Source organism: Ciconia boyciana, chromosome 9 (assembly GCF_034638445.1).
Source record: "Ciconia boyciana chromosome 9, ASM3463844v1, whole genome shotgun sequence".
NCBI lineage: Eukaryota > Metazoa > Chordata > Aves > Ciconiiformes > Ciconiidae > Ciconia > Ciconia boyciana.
This window is the reverse complement of record NC_132942.1, coordinates 36,052,335-36,073,887: the sequence shown is the minus strand read 5'-3', so window position 1 is coordinate 36,073,887 and position 21,553 is coordinate 36,052,335. Positions and strand designations below refer to the sequence as shown.

At 35.0% G+C, this 21,553-nt stretch overlaps 1 protein-coding gene across 1 annotated transcript; it reads right to left on the bottom strand.

The window, feature by feature from the left end:
- Positions 1–1,022: 1,022 nt before the first annotated feature.
- TERB1 (telomere repeat binding bouquet formation protein 1) lies at positions 1,023–21,553 on the bottom strand. The gene is made up of 21 exons (XM_072872852.1): positions 21,468–21,553; positions 18,466–18,524; positions 17,402–17,512; positions 17,077–17,205; positions 16,476–16,607; positions 15,965–16,025; positions 15,755–15,870; positions 15,495–15,617; positions 14,821–14,973; positions 13,541–13,672; positions 11,985–12,110; positions 10,822–10,979; positions 9,488–9,849; positions 7,792–7,853; positions 6,680–6,772; positions 5,185–5,352; positions 4,613–4,693; positions 3,037–3,150; positions 2,531–2,643; positions 1,775–1,987; positions 1,023–1,191 (listed from the first exon to the last, which is right to left on the bottom strand). The coding sequence occupies exons 2-21, from the start codon at positions 18,497–18,499 to the stop codon at positions 1,162–1,164; spliced, it is 2,511 nt and encodes an 836-aa protein (XP_072728953.1). The 5' UTR covers positions 18,500–18,524; positions 21,468–21,553; the 3' UTR covers positions 1,023–1,161.

The following is a 21,553-nucleotide window of genomic DNA, read 5'->3' as shown; positions in this document are numbered from 1 at the left end:
CGCCAATATTTAACTACGCTGCTTTGAATAGCTCCATTCAAAGACATCTTTTATAGATGCTTCACTATTTTAATAATATAAACAAAGTGCAACAGCTGAAAATATTAGAAGGCCTGTTTATTATATCATTGGCATCACCTTTACTGCAAGCCTTTCGGTTTTCAGTTATCTTGCTTGGCTTTAAGCATTTAAGCTACATCGTAGTGAAAACCTCGTGCTCATAAGATAACTAAACTTTTTCCATAATAAATTAACTATCGATTAATCATTCCTTTATCAGAATAGATAAAAAATACAAATTAAATACTAAGGCTATCGCTGAAAATTCACGTTACTAAGGCTTTCATTAAAGCTTTCTATAAAAATTGTGTAATTGGCAGATAAGGGTGGTCCTGCTCACTTACTTGAATAATACACCAAAAAAAGTCCAACTGTAAATGGAAGCTGAATTTTATCAGTACCTGCATTCTACTTAGTTCAGGTCCAAGAATGCTACCCCAGTCCAGAAACACTGCAGCTGAACCACACACTACATCTTCTACCCAGAAGTTCTGAGATTTCCACAAGCTTTCCGTTTCAATTTACATACTGTACTAATGTCAGATTTGCCTACACTATGCAGCAGTGTTTAACCAGACATTTGGTGTTTTCTCTCATAGATGTCTTTTTCTGCACATACAGCACATTAAACACATGACAAAATATTTTACCTGCTTTAAACATTTCACTGATTAAGAGGAACCAAATTCAGACACAACAACATGAACACTTAATCAGTTTCTGACATAAAATATTCATTTTAGCAATACAGCTTTTCTTACAAATGGTATAAAGCAAACTATAAAAAGATTCAAACAGAAAGCCAAATCGAATGTTACATAAATCAAATGTTCAAGAAGGTTAAATTAAAAAAAAACCCATAAATTTTACTGATAAAGATTTTGTTAGCTATGTTAGCATTATTAAAAAAAACTTATCAAATGACATGTAATTTAAATTTACAAAGCATAACAACTCTGTCAGTGAACGTTATCACTGAAAAACATGAGTCCAAGCCAATCTAAATTCTCTCAGGGCTCATATTGTTGTAACAATACCTCAATGTTAATAATGCTGTTCTTCAACATTCTGCAACAAAACCCAAAACACTCTTGAAAGATGTTATTGATGATCTTTGTTTTTTCTTTGCCTCTATAAAATGGAGATAAAAGAGAAAATATCAAGACAAATGTTGACACAAAACACTGCACAACTTTAGAAAACATTTCAGGAGAAAAACGCTTGCCACTAAACACTCCCACACACACCCAAAGCACAGCAGAAATGCTGTCTACTCCATCCATAGATAGCATCTCTGTGTAAGGAGCGTACATTTTAAACACGGTGAAAACTACCAGAGAGATTTTCACAAACCAGCATCCGAAAAGAGTCGGAACAGAGAAAATATCAACTTCCTAAGAAACATAGCGATTAATTTGGAGTTCTTAACTGAAATTCTTGCCCTCTTTGTATCCTGTCACGTGGCACTGAAAGGTTCAAAGGCTCTCTAATATTTTCCCAGTTTAGTTCTCTCTCTCCAAGCACAAGCCCTGATTGAATTACATCAGAGCCCACTCTAACGCCTAGCGTGCACAGCATTGAACTGACACAACGCACAATCCCATGGGTTGCAAATTCTAACAGCCTGTCCTTTTTTTGCAAATCAATTCAGGGTCAAAAGCTGAAAACTGAGCTGACAGCATATATGATTAGTAGAAAATTAAATTATGATTACTTGCAACTGTAACCTGTAGTATTTCTTGGAAAGATCAACACTTGTCCGTCCTTTCTGAAATGGATAAGACCACAAAATTAAATTCCAGCGATTACCCATTTTTTTTACTCCACTCAAAAGATAGTTAATTTCTTCAGTCGTGAAATCTTTTCGGGTTCTTCTTCTCTTGTTTAAAGTTCTTGTGTTCACGTCCAGGGAACATATTTCATTGTTCTGCAAGTATTTATTTTGGTGTAATTAAAAATTATGTAAATTTACATACTATTTCACATTTGGAAGTAGTGCATTATTACTGAAAACACAATCTTAAGCAGTTCCAAAGAAATGATCGCTTTGTCGATATTACAATGGTTCTTCAAGATTTCTTCACTGTCACCTGCTTACTGAAGTACAGTATTTTTCCATGACCTTTACCTTCCTTTCTGTAATGCCTACATAGTTTATATCTTTCATATGTTTATTCCTTAAGGTTTCTGTTATTTCTATACCATGCAAATTTTCATTAGTGCAGGAAAAAGCATACCTCCATATCCATTATTCAGAAAGGACTGTCAGTTGAAAAATGCTTAACTCATTTCAGGGATAAATCAGTATGACTGGAGCAGAATCAACAGAGAGGAGTATCTTTTGAATAAGGTTCACTTTACTATTGGGCTCCTGTTAAAGGTGACTTAAAAAGAAATTATGCAATTCATAATTATTTTATTTGGACTTTTATGAATGCCTGAGTGTATGATTAGGCTTTTCATAACTAACCTCATTTTTGCCAAGTGAATATATGCAATTTTCTTTTAAATGCTGACATTGCTGGTTGCACATTTCTTTGACTCCTTGTCTCTTCAAGTTAGCATCTTGTTTTTTTTGGAAAGCTATGAAATTGTGAACAAGGCCACCTCTTAGTTACTTTAAACTAACTGAAACCTACTGTAAAACCGAATATAGTGTTGTAAAGAAACATTTCTTCTAATGAACTTGAATATGTAAATATTGCTTTATTAGTAATACCTCATTTTCATTAGATCTTTTTCTCATCATTGACATTAACACATGAGGATTATTTATGCATTGGAAGCAACTAGCAAATAATAGGAATTAACTCAAACATCAATAATACCGTGATTAAAGGTACAAGAACATATCTATCTAAATTCTTAGCCATTTGTCTCCACTAGCAAGCACAGGTGCTTTTCTCAATGCCCTAAATGCAAAACTTGATCTTTAAGTTATGCTTATTACAGAATTAACTTTCTAGTAATACTCACACTTTTCATACGTAGGTATCAAGTTATAGTCATCAGTCAACCTAGTATTTTTACTATGTTCATCTCTATTTGAAGCATCAGATTTGTTTTTTCTAATTGGAGTCAGAAGAATACCTTAAAAAAACGCCAAACAATAAAACATTATGCATCTTTCTTAAAAAAAACCACAAAACACAGGTAATGTTTTAGGAATGAAAATTTAAGAGAACCATCTTTTCAGCCATACTACTATTTGGTCCTGGAAAATTCAGTTTACTTCAGAAAATGTTTACTTGCTAAAGGTAATATTTAAAGGTAAATTTTAGTGTAAGGGGCTCTTGAGATGAAATAAAGCTGTGTTGTGGGTTGTGGTTTTTTTTATTTTAAAAGACCTCCATGGCTATCGTAGCCAAATTAATTACCTTCTGAATCTGAAGGAGGGAAAAAAAAATAAAAACAATAATTTAGAAAACAAAATGAATCTACTAGCTTTTACCAGAAATTATTAAATAAAATAACAATGTAAACAAGGTTTTTGGAAATAGGAGACTAAAAACAAATTCCCAACAGGTAGGCTGATTTTTTAAAAGAGAATGTTTTTTAAAGGAATATTAATGTTTTCGAATTTAAGTACTGATTTAGAGAGCTGCTTCAGCCTACTTGAAAATTTCTGGTCATCAATCATAAGAAACAGTATTGGTTACTAGTTGATGAATGTAGTAATGTATGACTGTAGTTGGAGCTGTGTAGGACGTACCCACAAACACCACATTCTGAAGAAAATCCCTTGTGAATTATGTAAAAAAAAATATATATGCAGAGTAAGGAAAAAAAATTATAACTATTAACTTTTTTTCTACATTACAGAATAAAATACTGTAAAAGATATGTATTCCACTATTTACAAATGGACAGTTGTGTATTATAAAGAGTACCAGTTTTTATGGGCAGCTGATGGTTCTGTAAACATAGGGTTTCTAAACTGCACTGCAGAAACTGATAGAACTTACATTCACTTTTCCATCTCTACCTTGTTAATAGCATCTTATTCAACACCTCATAATACAGGACAGGTAAACAGATCTCCTGTACTTAATTTTCTGATATGTTGTTTTCAGTTACTTGCTCTAGTATTGTTGTATATGTTAAGGTTTACCCAGCACACAGAGACCCACGTCCTTAGCCAAGCTCCAAGCAGGAACAGAAACAGGTATAATAGGATAACATGACTATAACTGTATAATAGAATGATGCTGAATCCAGGAACAGGCAACTGTACTGTGTTCTGATCCTGACTATATTCTCCATTTTAAAAATTAACACCACAAAACTGAAAAATAGCAGATGGCATGGAAGTCACCCTGACAGGATTCAAAGCAGTATCTACAAAGCCAAATAACTTCATTGTGAACATATGTGCATAACACAATTTCATGGTTATAGAATATGCATTTTCTGGCCTATTAATATACAAATTTTTCACAGAATCCACCAAAAAAAAAAAATTCCTATCCACAGCCTCCCATGGTGAAGTCCTGCAAAAGAATTACTTAGACAGTAAGGGCTTTTTGCATTGATTTCCAAACCAAGCCCTTACTTTGGAAGCTATCCTTTTTGCTCCTAAAAGTTGGTTTTTGTGTATGCAGTCTTTCTTTCTTCACTGGGGTCAGCAGTATTTCTGGAAAATACAAGATGGACACCAGTACAAATGCCAGCAAGACACCAGTAACTCTTTAATTTTCAAAATGCCTCCTTTAAACTAGAAAAATATAGGATGCACGTTTACTTAATTCATTAAGAATTATAAGCCTCTTACATCCATAAGTATGTAATATTAGAATGAAATGACCTTGTTATGATGTCATCATGCATTCACACTTATTTCAACTTATTATATTCCCTTCTATTAGTATTTGACTAACTTTGGCAAACAGGACAGAGTCTCATCAAAGCCTATAATGACATCACTACTGCCAAGAAATACACAAGATCCTCAAAACAAAAGTGGCTAGTTCTGATCTCACTTAGAACAGACCATTGGTAAATCAAATTAAATGAGTGAGTTTACAAGAGCAGGACAATCAGAATCAGACCAAAAAAAGTTCAGAATTTTAAATACAATTTAAAACAATAGTTACAACTACTAAAAAAACCCCAAAATGTAATTACTCTCATGAGTTGCATATCTACTGTTGTTACAAATGGCCAATTTGCGAAGTTCCTTTTTATATCTTTCCTCAGCTTCCAGAATGACTTTGTGACGGTCACACTGGTATGGACAACTTTGCAACATCTTGGTAAAGGTTTTACTATTGAAGGACAGTCCTGCGGTACAACCTGGAAAAAAAAAATAGGATATTGTAGAGACAGCAAGCACGAATGCTGTAGAAGCCATCACAAAGTCCAGTGTTTTAATTTGCTCATTATGATCTACAATTTGACCTCCAGTTTTCCATATACACATCTCAAAAAAGGTTACACTTTTATGTATCTTCTTGAAAATACTTACTTCTTGGTTTCTACTTACTCTCTTAAAAAAAAAAAAAAGTTTTCAACATGACCTATGGGACCAAATTATACTGCACTTCAACTCCAGAAGTACTAAATGGGACACAGACCCTCTACAGAACTAAAAATATTAGTGGGATGGGAAGAAAGGGGCCTCAGTTCCCTTTGCACATTTATCCAGGAGCCAAAATATGAAAGATGTCTTTGCTATACTTTGAAACTTTCTCTGTGTTGTAACAGTTATCTGTATTAACCTGAATAAATAAGTCTAGCTTAGGTATGACTTTCCTCACAGGAAGCCCTCCTGTTCGTTTTTGAGGACATTCCTAGGGTAATTTACGGTTTAGTTATTCTTGGATGTTCTCACAGTTCATTACGTCAGCTGAAGGAGAGCTTCTGCCCTGTGAGGAAGTATAAGAAGGGCACTGGTACATATCTGCAATATTCTAGTCTAAGATAAAGCAGTGCTAAAGCTCCAGTTGAATTTAGTTTGACAACAATATGCCTAAATGATGTTCAAAGGTGGGTCATGGGCTTTTTTTTTTGCTTTTGGTGTTTTGTTTTGTTTTGTTAATAGACACAGGCTTGATTACAAAATCCACTTGCAAATCCTGAGTACCAGCAGCATTCTTATAACCTACTGATAGACCATGTTCGGGAAGTAGAAGATGGGGTAACTGAGGGCTGCAGTCATGGATTACTATAAAACTGAGTGCCTGTACTTACAGCAGTAAGGAAGAGAAAACAGAGGGCTGCTGAATAGCTAGGAGGCTTAGCAGGGGAATACATGAGGGAACTGAGCAGGGCTACATGTTTTTCCTCCCTCTTTCGAATCAGAGAAAGGAGGAAAACACCCGCTCTGAAGTATTCTTGTAAGTAGCATGTCATCTTTTAAGCTGTTGTATATTCTGTTTGTTAGTAAACGCACATTAAGAAAAGATACATAGACTGAAACTGGAATATATAAACTTTATTTCAATATTTGTTTTATTTTAGGGGCAGAAAAAGGAAAGGAAGCAGTTAAGAATTAAGAATTACCTAATAGGTAATCGAATAGGTGTGTTAAAATTTCTGTAATGTCAGTTCACTTAGCATTGCTGACTCTTTGAGGCTTCTTTTATGAACTCTGGAAAGAAAGACCTAAGATAATATTTACCTAAACACCTTAAATCTGCCATTTTATGGGATGCAGATATAGCTGAAGTACTTTTTTCTTCCTTGGTTATCTCCAAGTAGGATGAATGTTGATCTAAATTAGGAAGGAAAAAAACCCACTAAGAAAATGCAACCTATCCTTTGCCGTGGTAATTATGCATCAGCATACCTATATTCAATTGTATTTTCTATTTGTAGATTATTAAAGTTTAATTTACATAACAGCAGAAAATCCAAATTAAATTCCTGAAGTTAAATGGATGGCATTTACATTTTTATAAATCCAGAATAATTACATTTAATTCAGTGCTTTTTCATCACTCTCCCAAAGTATATTACTTCAACTTCAGCACAGTAAAATAACCCTGTAAACTTATATTGCTTAACTAAGCCCTATAAACTTTATTTCTAGTTGGAATCAGATGCTGAAAAATGTGATGTACTGGAATAATACTTATTCTCCATTTAAGTAGGTATAACCTGGAGATCAGCTTGGTCACCTGTAAAGCTACCATTCTGGCAAATACTAATCTAAGGAATAATTATAAATTTTATAAATTAATAGGAAACTAAATTACGAATAAAGATTTGATTGAACGGATCCCAATTCTGAAATAAATATATCAGACTAAGATGATCAACACAAATCTGAAAAACATTTATCTTAAACACATGTTCAACATGTAGGACTAGCTTCAGGCAAAAGTCACTCTCACAGGTAGGTTCTATACCCAGTTTTACAAGGACAGAACAAAACCAGCATCCTTATGCATCTTCTATTAATGGCTTTCATTGTTCAGTAAGGATTGCACGCAGACAAAACTCAAAACATTTATCTGTGATACATTCATTTGAATAGTTAAAATCAATTTTAAAAAGCAAGCTAAAATATGTATTGGAAGAAAAGTAGAATAAATATTCTCCTGGTAAAATTGTATACAATATAAAATTCCCAAACTATGCAAATAGTTAAAGGATATTATACATAATGTACTCTGTCATCTAGTGATATATAACATCTGATAAAAAGTAGTGATAAAAGTACACAAAACTAATTTAAATCTCATTAAGAACAAAATTATTTAAGAAAGGCATATGTTTAGCTATTTGTACCTGATGTGCAAGTTTGTTTCATATTTTTAACCATCTCTGCTGGTTGTTTAAATAAGTTTTCACTGGGAAGATCAAAACGTGAACAAATGAAAAAAAAATAATCAAACTTCACAGCATACATTTACCTGCAAATTAATACACACATTTCAAAGGCAAAACAAAAAACACATTAACTATATAAAAGATAAAACTCTAAAAAATCCATTCTAATTATCCCAAGTTACTGGGCTTGTAGTATCCAGCATATAATCATTGTGTGTTAGAAATCTGTTTACCAGAGATCTGTGACTAGCATTCCTTGCAGTGCCGTTCAGCATGTCTGTTCCAGCATTCGGAATGCAGTGCTTTCAAGGGATGCTGGTTTCCAGAGTCATTTGCAATTCTGGTTCACGTAAAGATTACTTAGTGCACCTAAAACTTTCACAAAATCTTCAAAATACTGTAGCTTTCACCAGTGTAGCAATTGCTCTAAAAGGTAATTGATTTTCTTCTTTTCTTACACTGACTGACTTTTATGCAACAAACATGCTCCTATGATATGATGACCATGCATTTTTCTGTGTTACTGACTACTTCTGAATGCTGCAGGAGCAAGGAGCCTAGTCCATGGTTATGCTTGGGTAACTCCTGTTTTCACACAAATACATATGCAAGGAGAGAGCTTTTTTTTCCCCAAAAAAAATTAATTTCTTAATAGTTTTGTGCTTCAGAGGTCAGAATAACAAATAAAGAAGCTGTGTGAAATTATGCTAATCAGTAGCAAAGCAAAATTTACCTGAATGTACCATAGAAAATGTCCTAGGCTCTTGATAATTTCTGTGGTGGTCACAAAGTTACAATATAATGCATGCAAGGAAACTGCATAGGAGTAGGGTCCAGCCAGCCACATAAAAAGGTACAATAAAAACATGGAACTCAAAAAAAAAAAGGAGAAACGTAGTTTTGTGCATACTCTGTCATTGCCTGTCTTGAGGTATATTCCAGATATAAATTCAAGATAAAGGGATCTGCATTTATCCTTGCAAGTTGCCTATAATTAATTTTTTGTTTATCAATAGGAAAGATAACCATAAGAAGCAAAAGAAAAAGAGGAAAATAAGCATTTGTGTGAGAGCAACGAGCAAGAGAAAAGTGAATGACTAAACAAGGCTGTATCTTTCTCTTCCCATGCAGGGAAGCAATTTAATATGAGGGGAGAAAGCGGGGCGGGGGGGAAGCTTTTTTCCCTAGTTTGTAGGCACTCCAATTTCAATTTTTTGCAGCGCAGTTCTGTAACTGCTGTTTTCCTAGTAAGTGCATATTACAGAAGTCTTTGTGGTTTCATCCAAACCAATGGATCAGATCTTGATCTACTGAATCAGTGAGAATTTTGAGGCAAAAACTACGGATGCTGTTTCATCACTATGTTGAAGGCATTGGAACACTGCCTGTAACAGGCTCTCCATACAATCAGTCAGAAGCCTACCATTCAGAGAAAAAGATCAGAAGCTTTTATTACTAGTGTCTATAATCTTTGATCTGTGAATGTCAAAAACACTTTGATAGAATATTATCTAGTGAGCCACCAAAAGGTGATGTCTTTTCACTAGGAGAGAAAGACATCGTTAGTAACAGATAATTTAAAAGGCTGACATTCAATTTGGAAATTACTAAAGAAAAGCAACTTAGTATTTCTGCTTAGGTGTAAGATACTTACCTTACTTGCAGAATAGACTGATTTTTTGCACAAGCAGTTTTTTCATTTATACTGTGACTTTGAAGTACACTGTGTGTTTGCAGTTCATTAACTGAACATGGAATATTACTCTGTTCACTTTGTCTAGCAGAAGCATTTACTGGATCCATAGTGTTCACTATTTCATTTTTCAGTGGAGAAGAATTTACAGATGGAGCAAGAACCTGATCATCCAACTCAGAGGTCAACTGTGAACAATGTACTTCCTTATGTGTTCTTTCTATATAAGTTTTTGGATCAGCAGGATTCACTTCATGGTATTTTGATGCTTCAATATTGGCTTCTGAAAGTCTGTCTACAAATACTCTTCCTTGCACTCTTTCCTGTATTGAAAAATACTAGTTAGTGACTATACGAGCTCTATAAAAATATTAAATAAATCTAGTAACAAGGTTAACTAGGATAGACCAGTCTAACTCTGAAGGTAAAGCAAATTCCAGAAAAGCTTCAAAAACCCCTGACTTAGTTGACAGCCAACAAGACAGCAGTGCTGCTGAAGGTGTTGAAGGGGTAGTTATTAAGTGATAGTTCCAGGCTGAAGCAATGGATTTGCTACTAATAGAATCATAGAATCGTTCAGGTTGGAAAAGACCTTTAAGATCATCAGGTCCAACTGTTAACCTAGCACTGCCAAGTCCACCACTAAACCACGTCCCTAAGCATCACATCTACACGTCTTTTAAATACCTCCAGGGATGGTGACTCAACCACTTCCCTGGGCAGCCTGTTCCAATGCTTGACAACCCTTTCAAGGCACTTCTAGAAATGAAAAGATTTAATTAACTTAAGGGCCAGCTAAATAACTCAAAAACTTGCTGTTCCACACCCAGAGACACCAAGTAGTTATACTGCACAAGGAAAATATAAAACAAGTTTATTTCAGTTTATGTTCACATTTTCCATTATCCTCTATCCCGTCATAGCTGTACAATCATGGGCGTTTCATGCATGCAAATATTAAAATTATAGGTTCAAGTGATCGGCAATTAAAAATAAATCCAACTCTTGTTTCTCCAACCTAAATTATCTTAATTTTGTAGAAAACCTGGTTTTATAATAAACTAAAATGCTTCATAAAAATACAGATGCCTGCATTCTCTGATTGTCCTGCATATTTATAACTTTGTATGATATACAGTAATGGTAAAAGCTGCAGGTTGTAGTTTGACACACATCCAACGTTTTCCCTACTTTTCTAGCTCACACTGAAATTATCTTAAGGGTTTACTTTCTGTTTCTCCCTAAAGTCTGGAGAGATTTACATAGTTTTATCCTACTTTGGTAAATAGGCCAACCTCATCATGTTCTTTTTCAATCAGATTTATTCTGTGTAAAATTTCTTTTGCTTTCTTCCAGTAGTCTTGTAGACTTCTTTTTCTGACTTGCACGTCCAACTCTTCTGCATTGTTCACATTTAATGAATTCTCATTTATTTTCAGGGACAATTGTTCAGCTTTATAAAATATAAAACAATATTAATATTCCAAATTTTATCAATTAACACCTTAATAAGTATTTATTAATTTTAGTATGCTGAAGGACAGCCCCAATAATTTAATGCAAAAATATAACCTCTGAATAATAATTTTTATATAATTAAATTTACACATAAATGTTAATACACTTCAAATATAAACTGCAGTTACAAGAGGTGAGCTTGCAATTATAGTTACTATAGGCTGTTTACACAATGATGCTGTGCTGTATAAAAAGGACTTTATCATGGACTTAATCCTAAGTCTATAGGTCCTTTATCAGTATGGGTCTCGTTTTTTTAAAAAAACAACTCCATATTAATGGACACTGAATATCACCACACCCCCTCCATCTTAAACAAAACTCTCAGTTATGTTTTCAGTACAAAAATGTAGATACATGCTTTTCACTAATTATCAATTGCATAATACCTTCCATGCTTTAGAGATGAAAGGACAAGGTGTCTTTCTGTTTCATTGCTAGTATTACACAGTAAATAAAAAAAAACCCCAACCTTAAACAGGATACTTCAAAATACACCCTACTTTAAAAATAAAAAGCAAGATTTTCTAATATTGCGAAATAATTGTAGTTGTGATGATTTCGGGCTTGATTATCTATTGGTTTAGTCTCTATATACGGTAGTACATACTCAGGAATAGAGTACCAATTGTGTGTTAAATGACAACGTTAATATTTTGCACATAATTTATAGATGGGAAAGCTTTTAAGAACTGACCCTACATATATAGGTTTCAAAAATGCATTATTGCAACATTGTTGGAATTTTTACTTTTCTTTTTTCCACCCAAATGCCATAATCAGTCCATGGTGGCAAATGCGCAACTTTTCTGCGGAAAACAAGCATCTCTTGGAGTACACAGAATTACGAAGCTGCTGCAGTTAAAATCATTTAGAAAGTCAAGAGAACTTAAAGACGGAATTCATTCTGTAATTTTTAAAGCAATAACAGTAAGCTTACTCATTTGTTTGCAGTTTTGCAGCACAAAAGTAGCAGCTTTGTTTAGTTCCTCATCCTGAGACTCGGTTAATACCTGAATCATAAGTGGAAGACCATTGTTCTGGAGCAGTTCACACTGGTTTTCTTCTAAAATAGGACATTGTAAAGGAAAATAGATTGGTTTCAGCATCATACACACTTAATCTTACAGTAATTTTAGAAACTAATACTAGTAACTTTCAGGGAAATTCTGAAAAAGAGATTTTCACTATGGATCCAAGCATGCTGTAATGACCCACTACCCGGGTTGCAGCAGAAGCGCTCTAGGTCACACAGGATGATTTGACCATAGCTCCAAGTTCTTGTAAGAAAACTGAAGGAGGACTGAGACAAATTATATGACGGAGATCCAAACTCATTTAACTGTCACCTAAAATATTTGAATTATGGCTTCTGTATTTCTTTTCCTCTGGTATATGCTCCTAAAGTATATACACTGCATTTATGTAAGCCTTGAGATGCAGAAATATCAAAAGCTTAAAGTTTATAATTAGCAAAACTCTAATAAAATTAGTAGTTTAATCCTGGTCTAGCTAATCTGTTCCTCCTCATTAACTATGTACTTAGCTAAATTTTTTTATTGTGATCTCATTTGCAGTATGTATTCATAAAACTGACAACCTTCTAAAAATAGTTATTTGTTGTCTAAACTTGATAAAACAAAACAAAGGAATCAACAAAAGATGAAATATATTTTGTCAGTGTTGGCATTTTAAGAGAAACTTTTATTCTGTTGGTTTTATCATACTTCTATTTGAAAGACATTTACCATTAAGCTTTGTTTCAATTAATTCTTCATGAAAAAGTATCTTTTAAAATATCAGATTTATGACCTATTGAGCTAATAATTGAACTTGTTATTGACATTTAGATGATGATAATCAATCAGGATTTTTGAACATCATCCCTTTTTCTTCCATTTCTGAACATACATGAGAAAAAACAGTAGTATAAATAAACAATGATCAGTATCTCACAACTTCCCATTCTGTTTGCTTGTACTACCATAAAATACCAACTTAAGTGTTATATTTTCACCAGATATGCTTGGGAAAGCCCTGAGGAGCCTGGCAAAAACATTTCAGGGTTACCTACTGCTTATTTCAAAAACAATACTGTTATACAGCTTTTAAAAAAATTAATAGCTATGTAAACAGTGGACAGAAGCTGTATATATAAAGGGCCATTAAAATGGAGCTCAAAAAGACTTATTTGTTATGTATGTATTGTGGTAGTTTTCAGGTCTGGATGAATTTTACCCCGTGAACCTAAGCCCAGCTCTGAATTCTTTCGTAATAGTCTACTTTTTCCAAGCTCTTAAAGATACTATCTGCTAACAGGTTTTAAAATTTAAAGATGGAACATTATAGCAAACATTTTTTTCTGACTATTAATATTACATTATTTAATATAACTTTCCCTCATGTTGCAGTCTTGATGAAATTACACCATTGAAGTAGTTAGTGTATGAGAATTTAGTAGAAACTGACAGAAAGAAAGAAGAAAAAAAATCTTACCACAAACTTCAGTACAGTGTCCAATTGTTAGAATAATACTAATTTTTTCTCCTGTATCCAGAGTGTCATTGGACAGAAGCTTCAGTAGCTCTGACACAGTGTGATACTTTGTCAAGACAAGACCCATGGCAGCTGTTACGTTAAAAATAATTTGAAGAAAAATAAACTAGATAGTAAGTATATAAGCATCATCCAAGTATAAAATGCTGGTTTTCAAGGGAACTCTACAGACCTCTAAAAGCCTTGGGCCTGCACAGTCCTTCTGTTCTCTCTCTTTCATTTTAACACTTCAAATTACCACATCCCTCCTGGGTGCAGTAATTCTGCCCATGCTAGTCCCCATATCCAACACTGCCCTTTCTCCCAGATTGTGCTGTATAGAGATGTAGTAGAAGATCTGATAAACAAGGGCTTTGCAATGTGCAAGTTTTGTAGACCTCTGCTGAGTTTCTCCACATCCTTTATCAGCTCCAGAACAGAGCAAGAAAGAGTAGAGTAAGGTTTGACACATAGACTATCTGCCACAAAAAGAGCTAGGAATGTTTCTGGTAGAGGACAACCTCTTCCTGAAACTGTGAACACCACTGCTAGCACATACATGCTGAAACCTTGTCCTATCACATACCAAGTTCTTTGAAGCTAGACTCAAAACTAGTGCAGGTATATGCTTTTAAACTTTTTTGAACTTCCATTAGCGAGCATTTAATGGCAAAAGTGTAAAATATAATAATCATGGCTGACAGCACAGATTCATCAGCCTCACAGGTTTCTCAAAATCTTCTGATGGAATACACAAATACCTCATTAGGATAGCACTATCCAGATAGTAAATAAGAGTAAAGATGTGCTATGCAGACACACCACATTTGTTCAGCTCCACACCTGAGTTACTAAAGCCTCTTAAAGCCTACAAAGCTTATTAGCTTAGGCATAGGTCTACAGAAACACAGCGCTAACTCCAGGATCCAAGATGACTGTCATGCCCAGTTCTCAGCTTTACTTACACAAAACTAGCTCTAGTATCTTATTTTTAATTTTCAGTATAGTTTAAATTTCACTATATTTATTTTAGCAACAATGGGAAAGTAACCCACCTCAGATTAACTGAATCATTCCCCATATACGTGTTTGAATTTTTAAAATTCTGCAATATCAAGTGGGATGTATAACTTAACTGCCTTTTAGCATCCATTCATATCACTTTTCCACCAAAACCAGACTTTAAAAATTGCATTTTAAAATTGCCATATGTAAAAAATGGTAGCGGTCTTTTCACTCACAGTCATTAGCAATGCAGGCATCCAGAGTCTTTGTTACTACTACTGCAAGTTTTGTGCTTGAGTTACTCATACAGGAATCATGCATAAGCTTGATGAGAACTTTAGCTAATGTATCCAATCCTCCAACAGAAACAAAATATTTCTGCACATATGCTTAGTGAAAAAAAGAAAAAATGTGTCTTAAATAATACAAGATGCAAATTGTTTTAGTATTTTATCAGTTAGGCTCATCACAATTTTTCTGTGCATGTATTAATCATTACATTTCCACCCACACAACAGAAGTTGGATATATATTAATCTCAAGAAATGTGGTAATACAGTTACAGGAAACACATGGCCCTAATAACGCCTACAAACAGCAAACATTATGCCTGAGTTCTATCTAAGGCATTGTTTTCAGAGATGTAATAATGACTTATATTTGTAAAATACTTTTAATCAAAACAGCTTCCAAATAGTTTTTACTGACCTTACTAAATTTAGCCAGTTTGTGGCTATTTGTGGACTTAAGCACAAGGCAGTGTAGGTAAAGATGGTGGAATATAGTTTTCAGATTAAAAGTTGGAATAACAGCACATGAATTTGTAGAGATTGACAAAAAGAAACATTTATTATTGCATTAAACTTACTTTTACAAAAGAAAAACTATTTAAAGCTTGAGCTGCACTTACAGTTATTTGCAACTGTGAGACCAACAAATGAACAAATAGGACGAACTATCTCAGGCTCTGTGCAACTTTCAAGCCACTCTTTGGCATATGGAAAAACTGAACAGCAAATGTTTTGATTATCTTCTGGAAAAGTAAAAACAAATAACCCCAAATCAAAATGTAATATGAAATTTCAGTTGAACAGTAAAAATTAAAACAAACTGTTGCCACTTTGAAGAAGTACCTTAAACTTTTTTCACAATTTTAACAGCAACTCTTACCATTCTGAGGATTGTTAACACAGGCACAGAGAGTACTGCAGACTGAAGACCACAGCTGATAGCACTGATTAGTATTTTCATCTGACAGATTCATCTCAGATGTGGAAAGAGTTGTTCTGTTAAGAACAATACAAACAAGTCCCAGATAGTCAAGCAAACATAAGCCCTAAATAGTCTGTCCTTTTGTTTGAATTGCAACTGTTTGTTTACCTGAATAACTGTAGCAGAAGACCGATGCAGCCTGTATCTCTGACATAGGTTTGCCCACTTTCTAAAAAAGAGCACATACAAGACTCTGAAGACACATGCAACTTGAGGCAAAATCTTAATATCAAGTTTAATTTACATATATACATTCTATTTCCATTTCCTAAGCATATATCCCCCCCAAAACCAAATACAAAATCACACCAACATATTGGCAAAAATGTTCCATTTCTTTCTATGTCTATTTTTTTCTATACATTGTCAGAAACTACTGGTTTGCATTGTATTTTTTTAAAACTATAATTTCATTTTTAGAACAAAAACACTTTCTGCTATTTAAGGAAATCCCAGTGAGCAATGATCTACTTACACAATTCAGTTTCAGTTACATGCAACCATTCATCTTTATAAATTAACTTTACCAAAACATTACTTATTGAGCGTTCCAAATTTCTGTACTGCAGATTGGCAAATAGAAAAAGTGGTGTTATAACACAGAAAAAACCCAACTTACTATTATTTGAAACCAGTACTAAGATGACATAAACAGACATTCTTTTCAAGTTCACACCAGAATCCTTATTAATTAAAAACAAAATGAGGTCTTCAAACAGTGCAGAAGTACACAAAGTTTGTTGACAATAAACTGAAACCAGAAAATAAAAACCATTAAGTCCTAACGCAAGCCATTCATAATTCTAAATTAGTTTTGTAATATAGTAACTAGAGTCTCAGTTGCGTCCAGTATGTGATGAGTGGAGACAAAACATGTAAAGTGACTGAGGGCTTCCCCCTGTAGTCAGTTCTAAACCAACCAGGACCTAGACAAACTTTGGAACAATCTGTGAGCCATTTAACACTTGCTGCTGAGGAAGAGAAGTAGTACGGCTATCTAGCATCATAAAGACATGCTGTCTATACAAATCAACAAGGTATTTCTCCAAATCTGGGAATGGACAGTGAAAGAGTGGCACCTTTACTGCCCCTTGCTTGAGCTGATAATCTTGTAATCTGTTTTTTTGAGACAAAAAAATAATGCAGACAAAACACAAGCAGAAGTTAGCACGTAGGATCATAACTCATTCAGAAATACAAATAATATTACTTATTATTACCATTACTCTCTATTATAAATCCTAATGTAAATAAAGCCGCTTCCTTTACTATGCAATGAACACTCGACTTTGCAAGATCATTTATAAACATCAAACCACCAATTTCTCGAAAATATTCGCTTGCTTCACCTATAACAGAAAAAAGAACAAAAATTAGACTTTCACTTTTGTTTCTCTGTGAAATGAAAACCTTCCAGGATTTTATAAATTCTCAAGCCTTACATCCTTCAGATAGGTTTGGTTTTTTTTACAGTGACAACCAGCTTCTTAACATATATTGTGAACATAAATGATTGAGTTGTTTCTAAGGAAAAATGCTTCTTACTGTTTTGTTGACAAATTGAATAAATAGTGATCAAAGCTTCTTTCTGAGATACAGGACAGTCCATCTGATATTTAAGGCATTCAAGCAGTAAGTTCAGATCTGTTTTCATATCTAAGAAAAAACACAAAAAAATTCATTAAAATTGTTATATTTTCTTTATATTAATCTATTTAGTATTACAATAAGCCTGCCCCAAAAATGTAGTATGTATTTTAAAGAAAAACACCATGAGCAAAAATGGAGTCACGCCACTTCTATCCATCTATAAATAACAAACATACTTAACCTAAAAATATTCCTGTCCATAGTTTGTTATTTGAGCATGATTTCCTTTGCTAAAGTAACAGCCCCCTCTTAATATTTCTGGCCTTTAATTACTACTGACTGTTAGTAAATGTGATATAAATTACTAAATATTAAATTCACAATTGCAAGGTGCATTAAGCATATTTAAGTGAATAATACAGAACCATGAAAATATTCAGAGTGAAAATACAATTGAAAATCTAGAGAGTGAATAGGGAAAGAAGCCAACAAAGCAAGGCTTGCTATATGGTATTTAGTTACAGAAGACTTAATCGCTTACCACAGCAGCTAGAATCTTGAATCAGGTTGTTAGGTTAGTAAGTTAACATAAAGCATTTTCTGGGCACCCACATACAACCCTAGGTAGGTAAACCACTTTGAAAATCTGTTTCTTAGTCTTTTGGGTATAATAAAAAGAATTATTTAATAATTATTTGCAACAGTAACAGCAGTATTGTATAGTTTAAACACTTGTAAGGTTTGGGGTTTCATAAAGAAGTTAAAATACAGTAAAACTGTGGGCTAATATTAGCAAAAAAAAAAAAAGTTACTTTGTGGTGGTTTTATTTACTATTTGAAAGTTTGTCATTAGATTTGCCCTTTAGCTATCCAATACACAACCCAAAAATTTGTCAACAAGGAAAAAGAACATCTCCCTGACAACTCACCACCCCATCCATGACAGACCTATCGCAGTCTACTACAACTTCATAAAATTGATGCAGATAATAAATGACAAATTATATTAGGTATCTTACCACACTGTTTTTTCTGCACCTTTTGAGTTTCCATTTTTGGTTGTACCTCTGTTCTTGTTCTACAATAGCAAGGAAAAAGTGTTTTCTTTTCTGTTCAGATTAGCAGTGTTTATAATATCATATGCAGTATAAATTAAATCATTTTTCTTAAAATACACTCTTGCCAGTTTCTGGTTTTACTCTATTATCTGACACACACAGTTTAATATGGTCTTGCACAGCAAAGATTTCCTTTCAAAATACAGTATTTTATAGTAACACTGCATTTGTAACTATTGTGTTATTATCTTTTGAAAGTTAACATTTTGCAGAAATCAGGTGATTCCATGTTACTATTGTGAGGCACCAAAAATGTCCCTGTCATTAAAAAATATACCTAGCTCTGTGTCATTTATCACAATAAATCTGATCCAATTTTCGTTACAGTAGGTTGCCAACTTTGTCATCAGCCAACAAGTGGCAGTAAGACCATCAAGTAATGTTATGTAGAGAATCAAGAGTGTCTGACACCCACTATAAAACATTCAGCCTCCTACTGCTACTCAGTGAGCCACTAAACCGTAACTATGTTGTTTTATCAGTATTGATCTAAACCAAAGACAATGAGCATGAACCGAGACATTATTTCTTAAACTAAGAATTTATTTTAGTTCACCAAAGAAATTATCACATTACATGAACCATGTAAACCAGAAAAACCCACAGCATTTATTCTACATAAACCTAATGTGCCAGCATCCGAGTTGAGCAGCACAGTTAAATTCAGGTTTGGAAGCAGAAAGATGGTCCCTTAACCATGCCCCAAGTCCCAAACACAAAAGGTTGATGCAAGCATCATAGTAACCTATTCCAATCTCTCTAAAACTATTTAGCTCCAGGTAGAAACTTTAAGTCAGTGGTAAATCCAGCTTAATAATGGATTAGTTATCCTCCTCAAAGTAGAGCAAAGGCTCTAAGAAGTATCAGTGTCATCTTAATGAAGACAGCCAGCCCTGCTTTCCATTTAGAGTTACTGATTGTCCCCATTCCTTTGCTGCCTCCGTTAGTTCAAATGCTCCATATACATCCTTACAGTAGCATTGGTGAAGCACGTGTTTTGAGAGGGAAAGTTTAAAAGGAGTTCATCTTCCTTTACCTTTTCAGAAGTGATAATATACATGCATTTCATTTTCTTCCAAATCTAACCCTGCCACAATAGCGGACAGCTTACAAGTCTTCCTCACCTCTTTTTGGGCCTACCAATACCACCCTGCTAACCTAAGAGAAAACAAAAACTACCTACATATTCCTTAACAAAAGAAAGGCTGTAAAAATGAGCTCACTTTGGAGCTAATTTCATTTCAGTAAAGTTTAATTAAATACACATTTATATAATTAAACAGCCTTTAATACAAGAAGCACAAGTTCTTTTAAACACTATAGAAAGATGTCTTGACCTTAACTGGATCTTTTTCTTTTGCAGCATGCAGAAGGTACACAAAATAATATTTATAAGCCAGCCTACATTAAAATTCAGATAGCTCAACTCTGTTGTTGCATCACAGGGCAAAGATAAAAAGATAAATAACAGGGATTTGCTGCAACAGACTTCTGGCAAATGTTGCATATAAAAGAAAATAGATTACCTCTTCACCATCAGTTATGGACAATAATCCAGTAACATCCCTTCAAACCTCAAAAAAAGCACTCTTAAAAAGAAGTACAGATATATTCATCTGTTTGTTCAGCAGCATTAGAACACATGGCTTGAACATTCAGAAGGACTGATAGCAGGTTAGCAGAGCTCACGTGGAGGCTGATGGGAATGTCCCCAGTCAGTCAGGGCCTGGGCTGCTGGACTCGACCCACGCACCCAGCCACACCAGGATGGAAACAGCCAGTCTCAGGGGTATTTCTCTTTTTTAAAACCCAGTGATCAAATCCTGTACAGTGGAAGAAGTCTGGATTGTTGGTGTCCTATCAAAATCAAAATTCACACCAGCAGCTGAGGATGCGTCCACTAACTTTTGAGAAACGCTGTTCAGTGTAACAGGCCTTTGAAGTCTTCCAGTGCTATTTTAGCATTCATCCCATCCCTCCTCCCTCTAAAATGAGCCATGTATGATTTATAGCTCATTATCAGAGATCTGCTTTGAAGCAGAAGTCTTAAAGTACTCCAGATCATCCCAAATATAAAAAGGAAAGAACATATAAAAGGCTAAAAAAAAAAAAGAAAAAAAAAAGGCCAACAGTCTGAAGATGAAACAGCAAAAGCATTCTTCTGCCAGCTTTTGGGAGGGGTGGGGAATATCAAGAGGATGGGAAATAAGGCACGGATTAGCTACCTGTTGATCCGGCAGTGGGAGCGGTTCTGGTCAGCCACGAAGGCGACCCCGGGCCCCTCCGGCCGCGCCGGGCCGCTGCCCTGGTACCGGGCCCTCCCCGCCGGCCTGAGGAGAGCGAGGCGCCGCACTGCCCCCCCCCCCCCCCGCCGCGCGCCCTTCCCGCCCCGCCGCGCGCGGCCGTTAGCCCCTTCCCCCGGCCGCCTCAGGAGCCGCCCCCGGCCCGCGCCGCGGGGCGGGGAAGCACCAGCAGATCCCTTTCAGCCTTCCCCGAGCGCTGTCCGAACCTTAGCGTGGCTCCAGGCCAAGACGAGGGGGAAAACGCTTGGTTTTCAATGCAGTTGTTTCCGTACTCTGCCTTTTGGAACCCACAACAACGCCACAAAAGGCACTTCGCCATCACTTGACATGTGCCAGACAGAAAGGGTGCAGGAAAAAGAATCTTTTACTAGATGAATGCAGCTGAAAAAGCCAAGCTTTCAGGCACTCCTTGAACTCAACGAAAGGTATTACGGCTTGCCCTAGCTCTTCGCACAGTTAGATCCTCTGACCATCATAGTTACATTAGCCTTTTTCAACCTTTTGCAAGTCCTCCCCCCCTCAATCTGAAGAGCAGCTTTTATGAGGAAAAAAAAATAAAATTCAGCTCACCAGGTAAGCTAATTTGTAAACACAACTTACCCTGCCAAGGAACAGCTGCTGCTTTTGTCTTTCAAAGGTGAATCAGAAAATTCTAGATTAAAAAAAAATTTCAGGATTGGGTATGA